At 46.2% G+C, this 19,177-nt stretch overlaps 1 protein-coding gene across 2 annotated transcripts in view; it reads right to left on the minus strand.

The window, feature by feature from the left end:
* The window catches only part of TM7SF3 (transmembrane 7 superfamily member 3), a 358,501-nt gene that overhangs the window by 168,188 nt on the left and 171,136 nt on the right, over positions 1-19,177 (minus strand). For both annotated transcript variants that reach the window (XM_069628089.1, XM_069628090.1), the window contains exon 3: positions 15,827-15,977. In XM_069628089.1, the coding sequence (XP_069484190.1) occupies positions 15,827-15,977 (151 nt within the window). The remainder of the gene's footprint in view (positions 1-15,826; positions 15,978-19,177) is intronic.

The following is a 19,177-nucleotide window of genomic DNA, read 5'->3' on the forward strand; positions in this document are numbered from 1 at the left end:
GGATAACATCTTGCCTCTATAGCCAACAGTTATTGCACCAAGGCCCCGTCCCTCCATGTTATTTGGATGTAATCCCTATGACCATGTAGCATAACACCTCTGGAACAGTGGACAATCTCTTATGACAGGGGTACATGCCCATACGTGTTGTATCCAATGTATACTTGTATTTTTGTGGGTAGCCTCAGTCTCATATCTGTGCTTAGTTTTGGGGTGTTGCACATAGCTAGTAGCCTTCTCTTTGAACCTATTTGACTCGAACTGGTCGCTGATGGGGTAACTACCTGGGATTTAACTTTTAACATTAAATAGCACCTTTTGAGGAACATGTATTGGGCGGATGACAGATGGCTGACTGACTTGGTCAGCTTGCTGGTTCCCCAACTTCATGTTCAATGTGCTCTCCTTCCCATTCACCATGTTGTTTACTCTCCCTTGCCTAAGTATTCCACTACTATCAACAGCATGCGCATTTCCTTTGGCTTGGTGTGGGGCCAAGTCATTTGTGGTTATCCTTTTCTCACCCATAACAGGCGAGTTGCAATTGTATGTTTAAACAGGCTCCTTATGAGCCTCAAGTAGCTTAGCCTTGAATAGGTTGGTCTCCTGTTCATTAACCATGTTCACCAGATTAAGCACAACATTTTTCAAGTTACCAATCTCCTCTAAAATCCATGTTAGACCTAAATCTACAAATACCTATACTTGCTGCTTCTGGTGTTGGGGTGTAACTAAAAGACCAGTAGGTGCATCCCCTTTCAACCTTTTCTCTGGTTCCAACGCCTTCTACTGGCCTTACACCCTCTTCCTCTCTCCAAGCAATTGAAGACATTTGTCCAATAACAGTTCTGCCAGTCGCTCCCTCCTTACTTCTTCTGGTTTCCTCAGAAGTGGGAAAATCCATTTTGTAATTTAATATTGGGGGCCACTTGTACAGGCATAGGAGGTTGCTAAAATTAATTAGATCAACACAATAATCTCATCCCACCCCCCCATAAGTCTCCTTCACAACTACATTAGTTGATGATGCCAAAAAAACATTAGCATCTACATTGACATCAATAACAAAGTCATCATTAAGCCGCTCTTGGGGTACATATCTTAAAGAGTGAATCTCAATGATTTTTTTCAACCACGCTCCCAGCATTCTCCCCGCTGATGTCCGATGCTATTTTCCACTACACATTTGTCAAGCAGGCCTTTATCGTTTAATTTCTTCACACATCTTGGCATCAGAGCCCTCTTGTTTAGGGCTGGGGACCTCATTTGCTAGCTCAATGAAATCCAAATGGGCCTGTCCTGACTCTTGTATAACAATTGGAACTACAATTCACCAAGGCTCCTCCATTAATGTCAGTCAGTAAACCCTTAATCTCTGAAATTAGTTTGTTTACCTCATGAATAGGTTTAACATGTTTAAAGGCGCCGAGGCTATGTGAGACAGCAGGGTTGGCCTTACGCTTCACCATGATGTACACTATACCGTCCTGGACTGTAGTGGCCTAGTTCATGTGGATAGGACCAACCAAGGTTGACAAGCTGGCTTTCCTGGTTAGTTGAGATAGGCAGGGGACGCGTGACCGCTTAGGAGGCAGTCCTAATCCGTCTGCCCCTCTTGCCCCACTTAATATAGTCATCATAAATGTAGGCTCTCCAAGGCTTCACAATCAAAAGACAGTAATATAGTAGAGGTCTGCCCAGTAACTTAGATGTGTGGCCAATGCCAATACAGCCACTTCTTCCAAGATATTGACCTAACTGCCAGAAGGCAATGAGCAGCAGACTAAGCTTGCAGACTCTCCCAACTGAAGCGTAACTCCCAGCGGGAGCGCAACCACTACGCCCTTTAACCCAGCTGGCTTCAGCCCTGTGGGATTGATATGCAGTACTTAGGCAGGAGTCGTGGCCACAGGCAGCAGCAAGATACAGGAGCCCTCCAGGGCCAAAAACAATGAGATTTGTTGAGCGGCTCCTGCACACTTATTCCCTGCGGGCTATTAGAAAACTTGGCATCCATTTTTTAAATTTAACTGTCCATGTTTTAACAGGAAACAAACAGTAATCCATTAACATTGTAAAAAAATAAAAAATAAAATAGGTAAATGTCACTAGATTAAACAATCTCCATGGAGGAGGGTGGTGACGATAGGGCAGAATTGCTCTAGAAAAGGGCCAAAAATGTTGTTTAACCCCTTAAGTGCGTTGGATTACAGTTTAAGGACGAGGTATCTCGGCCTTGGGATTACCCTCCCTGTTGCCAAGGACGAGATACCTCGTCCTTTTTGGCACTTTGTTTTGTGTGATCCCTGACTGTAATCCAACCCCCGGGCTATGTGAGGGGAGGTCCCTCCTCACTGCCTGGGGGTTGGATTACCTTCAGTTTCACGTCTGTGTGCGCAATGCCCGCCACCATGAAACAAAGTATTTTCACTGCGACAGCCATTTTCGGCTGCCGCAGTGAAAAGAGAAGGCGAGTGTCCACCTTTCTCTGCCTCGATATCCGTGTAACGCTCACCTGATTCCCGTAGAGGCGCCGGTCTTGACTGGGCGTATACCGTATCTGCAAAGGTGATGTGTAACACACGGCTGGCTCTTTGGGCTGGACCTCTGTGCACTGTATGTCTGACTTGAAGGGTAAGATGTCTGCAGATAGAAAATATGGGATTAAGGAACTGGGTTATTGAATGTCTCTCTCTTCTTCCCTTTCTCTTCTCCTGTAGAACCCCAAAGGTTAACGCTCTCACCTTAGGTAAGTGAACGCCGTGCTCTCCATCTGCCTCGGGGCAGGGTGCTGTAACCAGTTTCTTCACTGGATAAGGGGAGCAGGCCTCTTGACTTCAGAGGACTGCTGTCCGTCGTTTACTGCACGAACGGTAAGTTTCGAGTAATTCTAATGTCTTTAAAGTCTTTAGTAATGATGTTTCTTGTTTTGCAGGGTTCCGGCGATGGCGGATGACGGGCTGAAGTGAGTTGAAGATGGAGCCCGTGTGATGAATAGAAGCGCCTGGAAGCACGTAAGTAAGCGCTTGCTGCCTGCTTCACGATGCGCTCTAACTGTCTTTTTATTTTGCAGGTACAAGTTCGGAGCGGCTGCAGGGTGCCGGAATACCCACTGGGTTAGATGTGGAAAGGAGTAATGGCACGTGAGTATTAAAGTTCCCCAATGTCTTTAAACGCACCTTGTTTTGTCTTTCAGATGCGGGATGCAGCGCCGAAGGCCTCCGGAGCGTGCGAAGAGTTGGTAAGCTTTTGTCTTTCAGATGCCGGAATGCAGTGTGAAGACCTCCGGAGAGCACGAAGAGTAGGTAAGCCTTTGTCTTTCAGATGCCGGAATGCAGCGCGAGGCGTTGGTGACAGCCGATGGACCAGGGAAGTGAAGAGCTGTCACTGAAGACCGTAATGCTAACCTGTTCTTTCTTGTCTTTATAGGTGTTGCTGAAGACTGGATTCAGGATGGTAAGCCTTTTTCCTTAGGCCCAGGATCAGATGCAGAAGACACGATGAGCGTTCTGCTGCAGAGGATGCAGAATAACGCAAAGCAAGATTCATCCATCGGGTGTGGTTTAAATAGCCTCCTGTAGTGCTTAGGTGTCTCCTTCCACAGCCACGCCTAGGTAAGAAAAGAGTTCCTGCTTTCCAGAAGAGTTCCAGTGTTCTGAATCTAGGGAGTGGCTCCTGCCCCACCCAACAGGAAAAGTAGTTCCAAACAGAAGAGGATCAGAGGCTCAACTGGCAGGCAAGCAGGCAGCATGGTCTGCTGCAGGTAAGTCCACCCAAGCATTATGAGCCCGGCGCTTCCAGCGCTGGGACTGGGCATATTTATGAGCCTGGTGCCACTGGCGCCAGGACTGGGTCCAAAAGGTCCCAATTGGGACCGGTTGGCACTCGGAACCTGGGTTATGGATCTGCTTCCAAGGGAGTTGGGAAAACCCTGACCTTTTGGAAGCAGAGATCATGACAATCCGGCTGTATTTCAAGCCGGTGATCGAGGCAGGTGTTGGAAAGAGGAGATTCTCCCTTTTCCAACGACACCTTGTGTGAAAGCATTGCAGAGCACTCGATGCGTGGCCAGCAATGCCACTGGACCACCAGGAATCTGTTTCTGAAGCGGGGGGGGGGGGCTGCTTATTAGGTAAGGGCCACAGGTATGAAGATGCCGGGTGGCAGATGGGTTATCATCTGACCCCAGTGAAGGGGATAAATGGAGGGGGGAAAAAATTAAAATAAATAACACATTTCTTTTTAAAAAAAAGACTAACCAAACAGGGATGGGGGCCCACTAGCCACCAGGCTTTTTTTTTTTATATGAAACGGTGGTGGCCCTCTCCTTCAAGTGGAATCGGAGGCACCCCTTGCAACCCTCCCTGGGGCAGATTTCTCTCCCCAGGCAGGAGTACGTGAGATGGCCCCCATCCAACTGGGGGGGGGGGGACCAGGAAAGTGTGGGCAGGCCCCCCAAAGGATGGGGCATGCAGATTAGGGCCCCCTGGGGGTCATGTCATGCAGCCCTCCCTGCAGGCAGTTATCTGCTCCTAGGATGGGGCATCTAACCCCATGGAGGGTTGCATGAGATGCCCCCCCTGCATTTGGTGTTTGGGGGGCACCCCCCTTTATATTAGAAAATTCCCCATCTGTTTAGGGTGTCCCTTAGCCCCCCCTAAAGTGCAGCCTACCATTTTCAATTTTGTTTACCAAACTTCCTTTGGCGCAGATGGGCACTTTGGTGTGCCAATCTGCCCCCAGGGTGCCCGAACCTTAGTGCCCCAGCCATTGGGGGGCCTGTCTGACGTTTTGGGGTGGGCCTCTCCCCCCACCTCAATTGGAGTGTGGGGGCACCTCATGCAGCCCTCCCTGCGGGCAGATTTCTGCCCCTAGGAAGAGGCAAATGTGTTTTCACTTGGGGGGGTGAGGTTCAGTAGACCACCAGGTTTGGCTTGCAAGGGGGGCATGATTGGAAAGTATTAGTGTAGATTTGTTGTTGCTGGGGTGACCATAGGTAACAATGTTTGTTTTGTTTACAGCTTTGTCTACGCGAGGAGCTGCAACGTTATGCGAGTACTGGTTTTTATTATTCTATGGTTAGGGCTGACTGTCAGTGGGGTGGGTGAGACTGAGGCTGGATTGTTGGTTGTGTAGGTGGGAATGGGCCGTCTGAGCAGATATTTTGGTGGGCTGGGACACAATTGCAGGGGCAGGCCACATACTGCCCCCCATGCCAGCAGAACATTGGTGTTTCCCTGGGAGCGGATGTCTCCCATCTGGGTTGACCGTCTGCAAACCTAGGCTGCACCTCTGGCTGTGCTACGTTACAGATGTCACCTCCGGGGAGGAATGGGGATCCTGCTGGGGCACCCTGGAGCTGCCACTGTGCTTAGAGGATGGTACACCCATATGGTAAATGGATGTCCAAGACCAGGGACATCACCTCCAACCGTCTGAAAAGCTTGGGGTTACCAGTGGGTTAGCCTTTTCCCTTTGCTCCCGGGATGGTGAACACACACATGTGGGGTACCGTTCACGTCTGGGGATGCGGGAAGGTAGGCTATGTGTTGTTGGCGGCATGTTCGGTGGGGGGCAAGAGCGAAATGTCTAAGAATTGTGTTTATTTCCAGAAAATTTCAGAGGCATTTCCCTCTGCCCACCCACAGAAACAAGTTGCCAACAACAGATGTCATAACTTCCCACGTTCCCACAGGTGTCCCGATGAAAAAGGTACCTCACATGTATGGGTGCACCTACCTGGCCGCAAAGGGAAAAGGCTAACCCACTGGTAACCCCAAGCCTTTCAGCACAGCACATTTTGTTCATGTGGGCAACCTACAGATTTGGACCAGGGTGTCGAAGCCAGCAAGGAAAACAGGGAACCCCATGCATTTCCCAAAATAGGACACCCATGGGAATCCACAGAGGTCAGTCTTGCGCAAATCGCACCAGAATGTATTACCCACAATCCCCGGAAAATTCCAACATTGTGAACATGGAAGAGAGTTAACACGGGAGAGTGGAAAGGGCGAGCTTGGGCTACTGGCCATACATGAAGGCCATGGCCAAAGGCCCATGGACTATAAGCCCAGTTGTGGCAAGGATAGTGGCCACTGCCAAAGGCTGTCGCCTCTGGCTGTGCCCTGTAGGATTGGGTTAACTAGTGAGGGGAATATGGACCCCAACCATGGCCTGGTCTTTCAGCCTAAGCCACACAATGTGGACATGCCAGGTGGGATTGGGTTAATTGATACTTATGGACAATTGGCATTGTTGGTGGATCAGGTTATTTACTCTTGAGATGAGAAGGGCCACTGCGAAGACACAGCCTTGAGAAATCCTTGACATTCAATGAAAAAAAAAAAACTAAGATGAGCCAACTTACTGCAACATGACCTATGAAATTCAGCAGGTAGGAACAGGGACAATCTTAACTGTGACCCTTTGTCATTGGCCAATGAGAAAAAATAAAATCACCAGGCGTTAATATTGAGAACAAAAAAGGCCATGCGACATCTACAGGGTTGACTTGGATACATCTCTTTGGGCCGCAATCACAGCCCTCTAGTGACGCTAAAACCAATTTGCATTCACAAAAATCTATTGTTACCAACTTTAAATGATACAAGTAGAAATTACCAATAAAACTATCACTGGCCCATTCAAACTGGAAATTAAGGCAAATTCATTAAATGTTTTCAAATATGGCATTAATCATTGGAAAAATCCTTTGTGCCTGCTGCTTTTTATTTGCCAAAAAGCATCCCTCTGTTCAAACATGCTGGACACACAGCAGTGCATGTATTCCTTGGTGTGGTTTTGCTATAAATCCAAGCAGCAATTTCGAAAATTGAACAAAAGATGTGTCCCTGGTGCAAAAACATCTACCATGGTGTATTGCAGCAATTGAGACTTCTCAAAAATGAAATCTGCCATTCCCCCTCTTCCCCCAGCCCCCCCAATCGATGCAGGCCATTCTAGCAGTAATTACATGGGCGAAAAAAAGGGAGCGGGTGCCGAAAAAAAACAAATGTTAAATGCATGTAGTTGTCCACCGACGCAAGTACTTGTCCCCGCTTGCAATTTTAAAGATTTACAAATGGGAGCTAAAATGCGAAAAGTAAACCCACGCAAAATCGCCTCTTCATTTGTAATCTTAAGTTTTGGAAAAATGTAAAGGCTGCCTGTAAATTATGCTTCGCAGTCCGCATTTACAAGGGTTTCCTATGGAATCTGCATCCTTTTGTCAGGTGCTACAAAAAAGCAGATTACATAAGTATCCTTTGGTTTAACGGCAGAATAAATGCTAATCTAAAGAATTAGGTTTGAGATCTGGCACACCATAAACGCCTTCACTGCCCCAAACTGGACATTTTAGGGGAATAGTTTGTTCTCTACTTATTTTTGAATATTTAACAAAGTCCTATTTTTCTGGAAAAGCTGGCCATCTCCCAGCTTAATCTTCACACTAAATTTGTTGGTTGTCCTCATGACCATCAGTCTGGCTCCAGAGCTGCCAGAAGCACGGAAACTAGTCTCCTGAATATCAGTGAAGACCTGCTCTCCAACCTTGATTCCAACACCCCCGTGTCCTCATCTTACTTGATTCCTCTTCTGCCTTTGACACAGTCAACCATGCAATCCTGCACAACCATCTCCGTGACAACCTGGGTATCACCAGTCAGGCCCTACCGTGGCCGACTTCTTTCCTCTCATCGACCCTCCCAGGTCGAACTTGGGTCCTTCCTCTCCTCCAGCTCTACCTGTGGTGTTCCCCAGGGGTCTAACCTCTCTCCCTGGCTGTTCAACCAATACCTGGCACTTCTTGCCTACCGCATTGCCGCTCTTTGCCCCAATTTTCAGTGCTATGCGGATGAGACTCAGCTCATTTTCAGGCTACCTTCAGCCACCTCATCTACTCTCATCTCTGACTGCCTTTCTTCCATCCAGGAGTGGTGTGCCACCAATGATCTCTGCCTTAATGCCAGCAAAACTGAGATTTTCCTCATCGGCACACCCGCTCCCTCCTTTCCTGTCACTCTCTGGCCGGCCTCTCTTGGCCCTCTTCCTGCTCCCACGTGCGGGGCTAAAAACCTCGGGGTCATCCTTGACTCCACACTCCCCTCCTCTCCTCTCCTCACATCTCTGACCGCTCTAAGAAGTCGCACCACCAGCTGCACCTCCTCAGAGGTATTCTTCCTTTCCTCTCCTTCCCCCAGAAGCTCACTGTCTCCAGAGCTCTAGTTCCCTCTAGGCTGGACTATTGCAACAGCATCTTTCTAAATCTGCCCGCTTCCACTCTCCGCCCTCTGCAACTCATCAACAGAACAGGACTGCAAGACTTATCCTTGGACTGAAATCCAGGGATCGTATCTCTCCAGGACTGAAATCCCTGCACTGGGTCCCAGTGGTGGCGAGGATTAAGTTCAAAACCCTCTGCATTGTCCACAAGGCCTTCTGGGGCCTCAATACCTTCAACTCTCTTCCTAATACCTTCCTTCTCGGGCTCTTCGCTCATCCGCCTCCAACTCCCTCAGGGTCAGTCGCAACGAGTTGGTGGTAGATCTCTTTCTTTGGCTCGGGCTTCCCTCTGAACAGCCTCCCTGAAACTTGGAGTCATCTCCAGTTCCGGAAGCACCTCAAGACCTTCCCATTTTCTTCTGCTTTCTCTCCGCCTCTCCCCTGCTGAACTGACTAACTGAAACTGCACGGGTTGCCTGGCTGCCCTCTAATCTCGAGCCCAGATCCCTCCCCTGCCAGATGCACCCTTGCACTGCTTCCCGGGCAACCTCTGCATTTGGGGACTGTTTCTCTGTATCCTTACAGTCCCCCACCAACACTTTACACCTGATGTCTGCACTTAACCTTGCACTTGCCTTCATCTGGCCGTACCTTGACTCATTGCGTTTATTTAGTCTATCTTTCCTATGTACTGCACTGTCCTCCCTTTTTCCCCCCACACTTTTCTCCTTCCCGCTTCCCCTGCACTTGCGCAATCTGAAAGACACCGGCCTAGTAAGATGGTTGTCTGTCTTCCCTCTGTTCCCCTTCCCTTGCCTCGTCGCACCTTGGAACACTTGAGTATAGGCGCGTTATAAATGCCATATTCTTGGCCTATTCCCATTCCCCCCCCCTGCCCCTATTGAGAAAAAGTGGCTTTCTACATGCACACCGCTGTTAGGGATAATTCTCATTTATGGCTAATTTCCCTCACCTAGTGAGTCCCCCAGCAGCTTTGCTGGATTTCTGGAGTTTATTTTTTTCACTTGTTAAGAGTGTGAGCTTTTCCCCCACTCTTACCCACGTTTTGGCATGTGTTTTACCTGTTTTTGTGATTGTGAACTCTGGAGTACACCACTTCAGTAGTCCCCTTCTTTTGTGTGTTACACAGCACCTTCAGTGCAGTGACAGGGTTGTCTTTTAGACTTCCCACCGACTCCATTTCTGGGGCTGACTACATTAACTTTAGTCATTTAACCACAGATCCAGTACGCCCCATCTTACATGGAGTACTGGAAAGGGTTACTCCGTATCCCTTTTTATCTGTATCTCGTAGAGCATTGTTTCGCTCTTAACAGTTAGACTTGGCTGGTGGCAGTGGTATCTACCTTAAGTTTTCTACCGCGATTATTCGCAATTTATTTTTGTTAAAGTCCTTCTTGTGTTTTACTTTGCGCGACAAACCAGGTTTGCCTTCTTTGTTCGCTGTCTTTTGGCTAAGTGTGTTTTTGCCCCGGTAACAATTCTTGCCGCGGATACGCGTTTCTTTAGTAAGACCGAACTGTCATTACTGTCAAAAAATGATTGCAAGTGTATTCCCGGTAATGTCTTTTGTTTCGTAACACTGGTCTGTTAAAACAGGATACTTACCTTGAGTTAGAGTGTACCAAAGTGAATTGATTGGTTGTAGTATATTTTACGTGTGGTTTTGAATTAATAGAAGTGTTGTGTTTATAACAAATGGTTTAAAAATAAATGTACTTCTATTTTTTTACCCGAAACCTTGAGTCAGTGTTTGCTTGAATCACAGTAATTGTGGTCCCTTTGTGTAATCTCTGTTGCTGCTCATATACTCTTGAGATAAGCCTGGCTGCTCCGCTACTGCTACCACTAACATAGTAGTACAGGCTTGTACCAAAGCTAAAACTTGTATTGCCACCTGTAGTCTTAATTGTGTGTAGTGGTCCCTAAGGGCACTGCACAGGATTCTGCCCAACAACCGCGAAATCTACTGGACAGGTTTGGCACAAAGCATTGCAGATATTGTTTGTTGTAAATCCATAAAGTAAGATTACAAAATTGGAAGGAGGGTCCCCCGGGACAAATATCTTTAATACATCTTCAATTGAGACCATGGAGTTCACTAGCGAGGAGGATAAGGGCCACAGCCTTCGACCATGGCTGATTGCCATGGCTAGTAGACCAGAGTCTACTAATTGTTGAAGATTGGGCAGTGGCCTTGGTGCTGAAGACATTGCATAACAAAACCCTTGAAATCAGTGAACACCTTATAATTAATACAGAGTTAAGAAGACACTATTAAATCACAACAAAACCCATTCACTTCATTGGATATAGGAAGGGGTGACAATCTTATCTCAGAGTGTTCAGTGTTGCTCAGCCCACAAGCACATACATGAGATCACAGCAGGGACCAACAAGGACATCAAAAGTACATCATGGATGACATTTACGGTGGCGACTCAAAGTTGTTGGTCATGTCACACATCTGCTGAATTTCATTGGTTGTAGCAATTCATTGGACAATTTGAACTCAACTTAAAGGTTAACCTGAATATATATTATATAGATGTATACACTGTTATGATCAAGTTACAACCCCTAAAAGGAAGAGCGCTGTTTTGGATGCTTATATTCAAACTCCATGAAACTTTCCAAAAATAGACCCACTAGACATTTTGGGTAAGTTGCATGCGGTTCCATCTACGAGGACAAACTTACAGAGGGGGTCTCAAACTGAAATCTCCAATGCCTTGCAAATTTGGTGAAAATTCGTACATTGGTTCAAGCTCTAGGCACAATTTTGCTTAATGCAAACGTGCTTATGCAAATGTGTTAATCCATCCAATGGTTTCTTTACAAATTACTGAAAAACATTAAATAAATTGCTATGCAACTGTCACCAGGGACAAGGTACATTCAATCTGGCCACCAGCTATTGCTAGCATGGACTGTCTAGGAGGTTGAAGAGTCCACTGGGCCAGGTTCAATGACTACTCTGGGTGGCTCTTCAGGACCTTTAACATGGCTGAATTCCATGTTCCGGGGAATGTGGCCCCTGTGCCAAGTTGAAGGCTAAGGCTAGTGGCCATTAGGGTGGCTTGATGGAGGCCAAGGTAGGCCTAAGCTCACTCACCAGGCAATTCAGCTTGCATCTCCAGCATGCAACCATAATGACCCATTACCACTAAGGCAACACACACACACACCCACCCACAACACATATATAAAAACACACAGGCAAAAATAACAGAATTTCTTTGGGTGGAGAAGGAATAGGCAGGTGGGAGTTAGTAGGATGCACTCCGGGATGGAATGATGCTTATTTGTGAAGTCTGCAGCACACATGCTATAAGGTGGAATAGAAGGTGCAGGTGAGAACAGCACAACTACCAAGGGTTTGTACATGTGACAACATGTACCTGTACATTGAAAATAGGTGCTATGACTGGGAGAGTGAGTTAAACTGCGCCCCAAATCAAAAGTGGTTCTTTTTTCAGCCAGTAAATCAGAATCCAGCAATTGTGAACAAAGAAATGCAGATGGGGGTTCACACTTTCTTGGATTCTGTTGCCCAAGGGAAAGCTGCACTGGTCTTCTCTCCAATGCTTTATAGTGTGGTATGAGCAGTCTGTTTATTTACCACCACAGTAGCAGTAAAGGGGCTGCCACAAAAGGTCTACTTCGGTTGAGTTACGCATTGGACAGGGGACAGTACTTTGAATCTGCAGCTCTGATGCGGAGGACATTTTCAAACTTCTTGTTCTTACAGTATTACTGGGCCAATCAAAGATGGGTGGACCGCCTAATTTTTTTTCTAGCTTTTGCTTTACCAAAGTCCAGCATGTGCTACATGGAAATAGCATTAGAAAACCTGGGATGTGAGCAACTACTGGTTGTTGGGTTACCTCACCTCAATGGCAATCGATGTGCTCAAATCCGTAACTGCGGACTGAGTTTAGCCAAGAGCCGGTAGAACCCAAACTCACAGGTTCCAATGCTTCAAAAGACTACATAACAGGTACTGATAAAACACTCCCAGGAGGTTCAAGAAATCTTTGAGATTTCAATCAGCCCCAAGGCCGTCCCTTACCCCCTCTTCTAGTTTAGAAAAACACCTCCTCCATAAACCAGGAATCCCCAACTCCCAGGTTAGTGAATATTGATTGACTGCAATCTAGGTTCTCATTTCTACTGGAGGTAAAGACCTAAAGGCAGATTGCCATTTCTGTCTTAACTCACCTAGAGATTTCCTATGGCTATCCCTGAACTATCTAGTGGTTAGCAATGCTAAAGAGATATTGAAATGTGCTTTACACTCTGACGTCACCTTTCCATCATGCCCACTCAGCCCTCTCCCTCACTACTCTATGTTCTTCTCGCACTACTCTTTCTTCCAGCTCCACCCACCTCTCAACTCCCCACATCTTCCTGTCTTTCTGATGTCTTGCTCCTAAGCCTCACCTCCGCCCTTTGCAGTTACTACTTTCTACACTATGACTACAACTCGCTGCACCTACTCAAACCCTCCTTTCACTCACAAGCACTTCATTCACTCAGCTCCCAACCACATGCATTAGTCTTACACATACACTCAAACGCAGTACCACTTACACTCACTAACCAATGACTAACATGCTTCAAGAATTGCCTCCACGATCTTCTCCACCACCATGCTTCCTCCTGCCGTCTGTTTGCCACATCAACCTCCCCTGACCACATCCGAACCACCAGCACTTACCAGTTTCCTGTAGCTTCTTTTAAGCCCCTCCCTACTTCCCGACTGTTCCTCTAGCTATGGCCCATCTGGCGCTTCCTTCCACACCCAAGTGTTAAACAGGAAAAAAAAACTTTAGCAGCCCCACACACTGTCTTGCCAGGGGCACCAGGCATCAGTAAGGACATCTTAAGAGTGTCCCAGTTCATGATAGGGTGGGGTTTGGTCTGGGCAGCATAAAGGAAAGTTCATTTTGGTGGGGTTGATGTTTCTGGTACTCTGTGGCCCGCATCAGTTCCCTTCCAGAGTGGGCAGCAGATGGCGTGCAATGCACAGCTTTAGAGAACTGGGTAGGAGCTGCGGCTCCTCAATCAGTTTGCTATTCCCTGGAAAGCTTTTCCCCCCGGCTGTTCAGAGCAAGCTTTTGGCCAGTGTGATGATCCCAAAGGTGTTCTCTACACCGACTATCTCTGGTTAAACTTGAAAATACCATGCTGTGGGGCGCTGCAATTTTCTCTTGTTGGTACTCTAACATCAGGGTAGTTCAGATGAGATGCACACTAGGATAGCACTTGGAGTCATAGGCATGAATGGGGTGATGCAAATGGGTGCTGGACATGAACAAGCTGGCACTGACGGGCAAATTGGAATATGAACCGTCATCCTCTGGGGTAGGACTGGCACTGGATTAGTGCCTGGTAGGCCTCCCATCTTCGGATAAGAGGATTGATTCCTCTAAATCTTACCCTCCGGTCCACCTCCACCGACTTATGCCCCACTCCTGTGACCAGTTTGACCCGTTACCTCCTGGAAGCAGGGGTTAAAGGGGGATATTTCTCTCTATAAGAACCTGCACTGGCATGATAAACATTGGCACTGGCATCGGTTTCCCCATGATATGGATGTGACTAGTTACTTGTAGATACAGGTCGGTATCTGAGCGCAGATGATTTGGGTCAGGGAGTGGAGCTCTTTGGTGGCTGCCAGATTGGCCCAAATTGCTGTTCACTCCCATAGTCTCAGGGATGTGGCTGTGCAGACTCGCACCCCCATGGAGATGCCAAATTTGCAATCCGTTTCTTCTGTGATGCACACCACAGGTACTTGGGTCTTGAGACACTTCCTCTTGAAACCAATGTGCAAAGCATTCGAGTTGGGGCTCTTATGTCTACTTGTGTTGTTCGTCAGCCTCGGAAATGGGTGTGGTTCCTCTACGGAGAAGCCCAAATTCCCTCTGGCTTGGCCTGTTAAAATTTGGTAGAGCCAGAGATATTTCTGTTAGAGCAGAGTGCAATCATTCTGTGATAAACTAGAAATACTGTAATGCTTCCCTTTACAGAGCTTTGGAACCTCTTTAGAGACTGAGATACCTGGCTATCCAGTATAATGGCACTACAAGCCAGCACCACCTGACAAGAGGGGGATGCTAGACGAGCATGAATGCAGAATCAGGGAGAAAGTAGTTGTTGCATGTCTGCGGGGGCATTGCCGGGTTGCACTGTGCTCTGAATAGAGAAACAGAGCAACAGTAAGGAAGCATCACCATGCAATGCTCATTTAAAGAAAGCACAGCTACCGATTAGCAAACTCAATATAAGAGGTCAACTCATTGGTTTAAGTACCAGAAAGATGCAGCAAATAACCAACTGTGGTTTTCCTTTTTCATGCCAGGATTGTCTGGCAATTGCCATGTCAGATATCCTTTGTTCCAGACCCCTCTTCTCTGTAGCAGTGGTTTTGGCACATATGGTGGCAGCTTGCCACATGGGTCAAACCAAAAATGTATATTCACCAATTATGGCTAGCAAGATAAACCAACTCATCCACTGCCATTCAGTGCTCATGACACCACAAAACATTCACAGACAGTTCTCACAGGGTAGTAGGAAAAGAAAAAGAAACATCCCAGATATGTGAATTTATTTTCTTCAATTGAGGGCCAACGCAAAACTGCCCAAAAGGGCCATACATCTTTTCAAGGGCCTATTATTTATGTGCTTTGGCGGCACGTCACAAGGTTATTCTTTAATTGAAATGGTGTGGAATGCTCTAAAAACAGGGACATGTATTTAAGTTGCAAGCTACTAGCCAGCCATGAAAAGAGAACACTTGCTACCTCAATTCTATACATCGACAGCCCAGCATGTATTACTTATTTAAAAAATCTCACTAGTTTATTTCTGGATTTCAGGGGTCCTACTATATTTTCAACCTTGAATAAAATTATTAATGAAGAAGCTCAAAAATGCAGTTGTCCGTTTGCCTTATGAAAAGGTAGTGCTATTTTATACAGAGATTTACCTACACAATACAGAGGGCTCCCAAGTATGCAATTTTCTGGAGATAAAAGCATGCATTTGAGCCAATTTGCTTGTTTGCTTTATTCACTTATAAGGCGCACCAGACCCAAGGGTAAGAGGGCGCATCAGTACAGGATATGCAAAGCTTAGGTTACATAGTTACATGATTACACATAATTACAAATAATGCTACTTGCATACCCACAATGGATTGCTCAGTGGCTCGGAACTGGTGGTGAACTTCCAATGATTGTCAGTGTGCGGGGGCGTGGCAGATGTCCCCCCCCCCATAACATTGATGGAGTTTTTCAATTAAAAATAAGTAATGAGTCTTACAGCTACCTACAGAAAAAAGCAAGTTCAATATAACCTGCTTCTCCCTACATTTATTGACCATCGCAAACATTTTAAAAAAAAGGCAAAGTAAATTTCTATTTAAAAAAATAAATACAGAAATCTGAACATTCCATGGGTCAATGGGGCTCACCAGTACTAGGACGCCCCTGAATTCTCAGTTTCCAAAAGTTACATGCAAGTGAAAATTACACTTAATCAAGAGTAAAGCATTTTAAGAAAACAGGGTTACCTTTCTCAGTATACGGGATTGTGACAGCCAAGGCCTTTAGTCGATTGACCTCTTCTGACTGAAGGTACCATGTGCATACAGTCTGATTTGGTCGCAGGATTGAGAGTAATCCTGTGTCATCACCAACTGCCGAATCATTTGCACTAGGAATCTAAAAACAAAATGAATATTTGTTCATGAACTGAATCGAACACAAATTTACTTTTATTCTTAACCATATTATGGATCAATTTCTTTTGTTCAATTCAGGATTTATTTTTTGAGAGAGCTATAAAGCAAACTTTCCAAGTACCAGAGTGCCTGTTTGGATTTCTGAAAAGCTTCTGGTGGTGCGGGCATACACCATCGGGGACCAACCTGTCTGTATGTCACAGCCAATTTTGTAGGCGAACCGGATAATGTAGATTACTAGAAATCTCAAACCAATCTAAAATGTCCGTTCAAGTTTGAATTAGTACAGAACAAAAGCATTTTGCATCATACTGGACGATTACTGAAACAAACGCATTCTGTGACATTGCGGTGCTTAAAAGCGGGCACCACTGCTTTTTGAAACCACCAAAGTCGTTTTTACAAAATAAAGTGCAAACAAACATAGTCCAAGGGGGTCCAATTTTTACAACGTGAAATAAATCTAAAACGCATCATTAGAAAACAGATTAGGCGTTAATTCAAGCCCATATTCAATACGGGTGACGGTTGTAATGCAAAACCAGCAAGGTTCATGCAGAGTGCTCTTGAAGATCAATTGTCTCAGTGGAACTAGGTTTATTTTAGAAAAAGACGGTCACTCCTCCCAGGAACCAATATTCAAGGAAAAGCATCACTGCATGGCAATAGCATTGCAAGAATGAGATGCGTGCACACTGTTTGCGGTGTGCAACTTTTCATTATGTAAATGCTGAAGTAGCATAGGTAATTTGCATGATCGAGGACCTACTGCTATCCATTGAATCAATGGAAATCCTCCTCTCCTGCTACGAGACCGATCTCGTACCTTTGTTATGGAATCTAGAACATGCATGGAGAATATCAAAGTCACACCATGGCAAACGAGCATGCAAAAGTCCTAGCAAGGGCTACCACATGACCATTACAAGAATGAAATAACCAGACCAAACCTCATGTCGTCTGCACAATCCAAGAGTAAAACTCTTTAGAAAATGTACAATGATCCAAACCAGCAAATCAACCCAAACCCTCAGTACTGGTCAACTCTTGCTGGTACCTTGCTGGACAAATCAAGCCCAACGTTTCTCACTAGAAAAGATTAGATGGAGCAGCCACCATACACCAGCACCAACCACATAAGATTACTTAATTTAACGAATTACACATTAATGACTACTTTCATCCCACAGAGACATTTAGCCATTACTTATAACCTCAAATTTCCCTGCCATGTCCCTGCGAAAGTTATCATACTTGTTCCCATGTCTACTAGTTTGAGGTTTGTTACATGAATAACCTGCAAGCGCATGCATTTCTGAAGCAATAGTGTTCACAAACACTACGCAACGTCCCAGTTCAGACCTCCTCTAAGAACTAGGCAGACTACTTTGGCGTGTAACCACAGCCCATGCTGCCCTTGTATATTGTACATGGGATCCCGCCACCCACTCTCAGGAGTTTTTAAGTGTCACACCGCGAATGTGTGCATTATTAAAACAAGAGGCATTTGGACAGTGCCAAATTCATCTGTTCAATAATTCACATTCTACTTCAATGGGATTAGTCAAATGTTTTTCATCTCGCTGGCTATAGGAGACTAACATGACAGAGGCTGAATTTGGCACCAGCTCATTAGCCATAAAAACTGTATACAAGAAGCAGTTTGTGAAAGAGTTTTGTTGTTACTGGGACCAGAGCAGTCTTCATTACTGATGAGCCAAGAATCAGGTGGCAGGCATGAGGCCAGAGGGGTCTGAGAACAGGCACGAGACTAGAGCAAGCAGAGGGCACCTGCAGACGGAGCACGAATGTTAATTCAGGAATGGAGGCGAGCATTATGCTTCAACTTCTTTATTTGTGCTCTTCAGCAGTCTCAACAAAATATAACAAAAAATGCTTCAAATACTCATTTTCTTTCTCCTTTGAAACTACATTTCCCTGTATGCACAGTCACTTCTGTAGTCCATCTCACTTCCGGTCTGTGCCCATCTGTCCCATCCGGACTATGCTCCTCCTCTTTTCCTGCTCTTCAGCAAGTAAAGTACTACTCTTACTGTAGGGCCTCTATATGTAAACTAGACATTATACATACACATACTGTAATGTCTCACAGCGTGGACCTCCTCACACTATCATCAGTCGCTCGTTCACCCATACAGTAACGAGGCAGACACCGGAGCTGGGGTGCAACACGTCTTTTAGACTGATCTCCAACCTGGACTGGCCCCGGGCGGTAACCCCGCCTCCCAACACCAGGTCGCAGCCCACGGATCAACAAACACAGAAAGAGGACTTATACTCTTAACAAGATGAGAGTGGCGACACCACACCTTCTCGTCACTAAACTTTAAGTCCGGCTCAGTTCATTTCCTCAATGAGGCGATGGGGTTTCTTTCTCGTTGGCCGACACTCTGTTCTGGCCGACGGGTCTGGCCCGATCTCTGGGGCCATGTCTCCTTCTGAGTCTTCTCTGTCTCCGTAGGGAGCATCCCATTGGGTGAAGTCTTCTCTCAGGTTTGTGTCACCTAGAGTTGGGGCTCTCGGCATCCGTCTAAAGTGAGATGAGTTTCTCGTTATGGACCGACGGTCTCCCTCCGCTGTGATGAGTGATCCTTTCCTTTTGACATTGATGAGTGGTTCCTCACTGAACGGGGCTATGTTTTTCCTATGCTGCGGTTGGCGAACCACTACCATGTCTCCGGGTGTCAAGTCATTTGCTTTTGCTCTTCGTGTGGCATCGGTTGTCCTTTTCATGAGGATGTCTTTCTTTCTCATTTCAGTGTCCTTTTCATATCGATCTTATCAACGGTCACAAGTGGTATTCATGTTCGTATTGTTCGCCCAAACATCACTTCTGATGGCGTCTTTCCAGTGGTGCTGTGTGCCGTATTTCTGTAGTCTCTCATGAGTTGGTATAGCAACTTCTCAATGGGCTCTCCAGTGATGCGAGCAATTTGGGTGGTGCGTTTAATGTTACTCATGAACCTCTCAACTGTTCCATTTGCTTGAGGCCACAGAGGCGTCACTTTCCTGTGTCTAAAACCCATGTATTCTGCGAACCTTTGGAAGTCTTGCCCTGTGAACGGAGGTCCATTGTCGGACTTTACTACCTTGGGTACTCCGTATGTTGCGAACATCCGATCTAGGGCTGGTATGGTATGATGTGCTGATGTGGACGGG

This window comes from Ambystoma mexicanum, chromosome 12 (genome assembly GCF_040938575.1).
Source record: "Ambystoma mexicanum isolate Mex_15411 chromosome 12, UKY_AmexF1_1, whole genome shotgun sequence".
Taxonomy (NCBI): Eukaryota; Metazoa; Chordata; class Amphibia; order Caudata; family Ambystomatidae; genus Ambystoma; species Ambystoma mexicanum.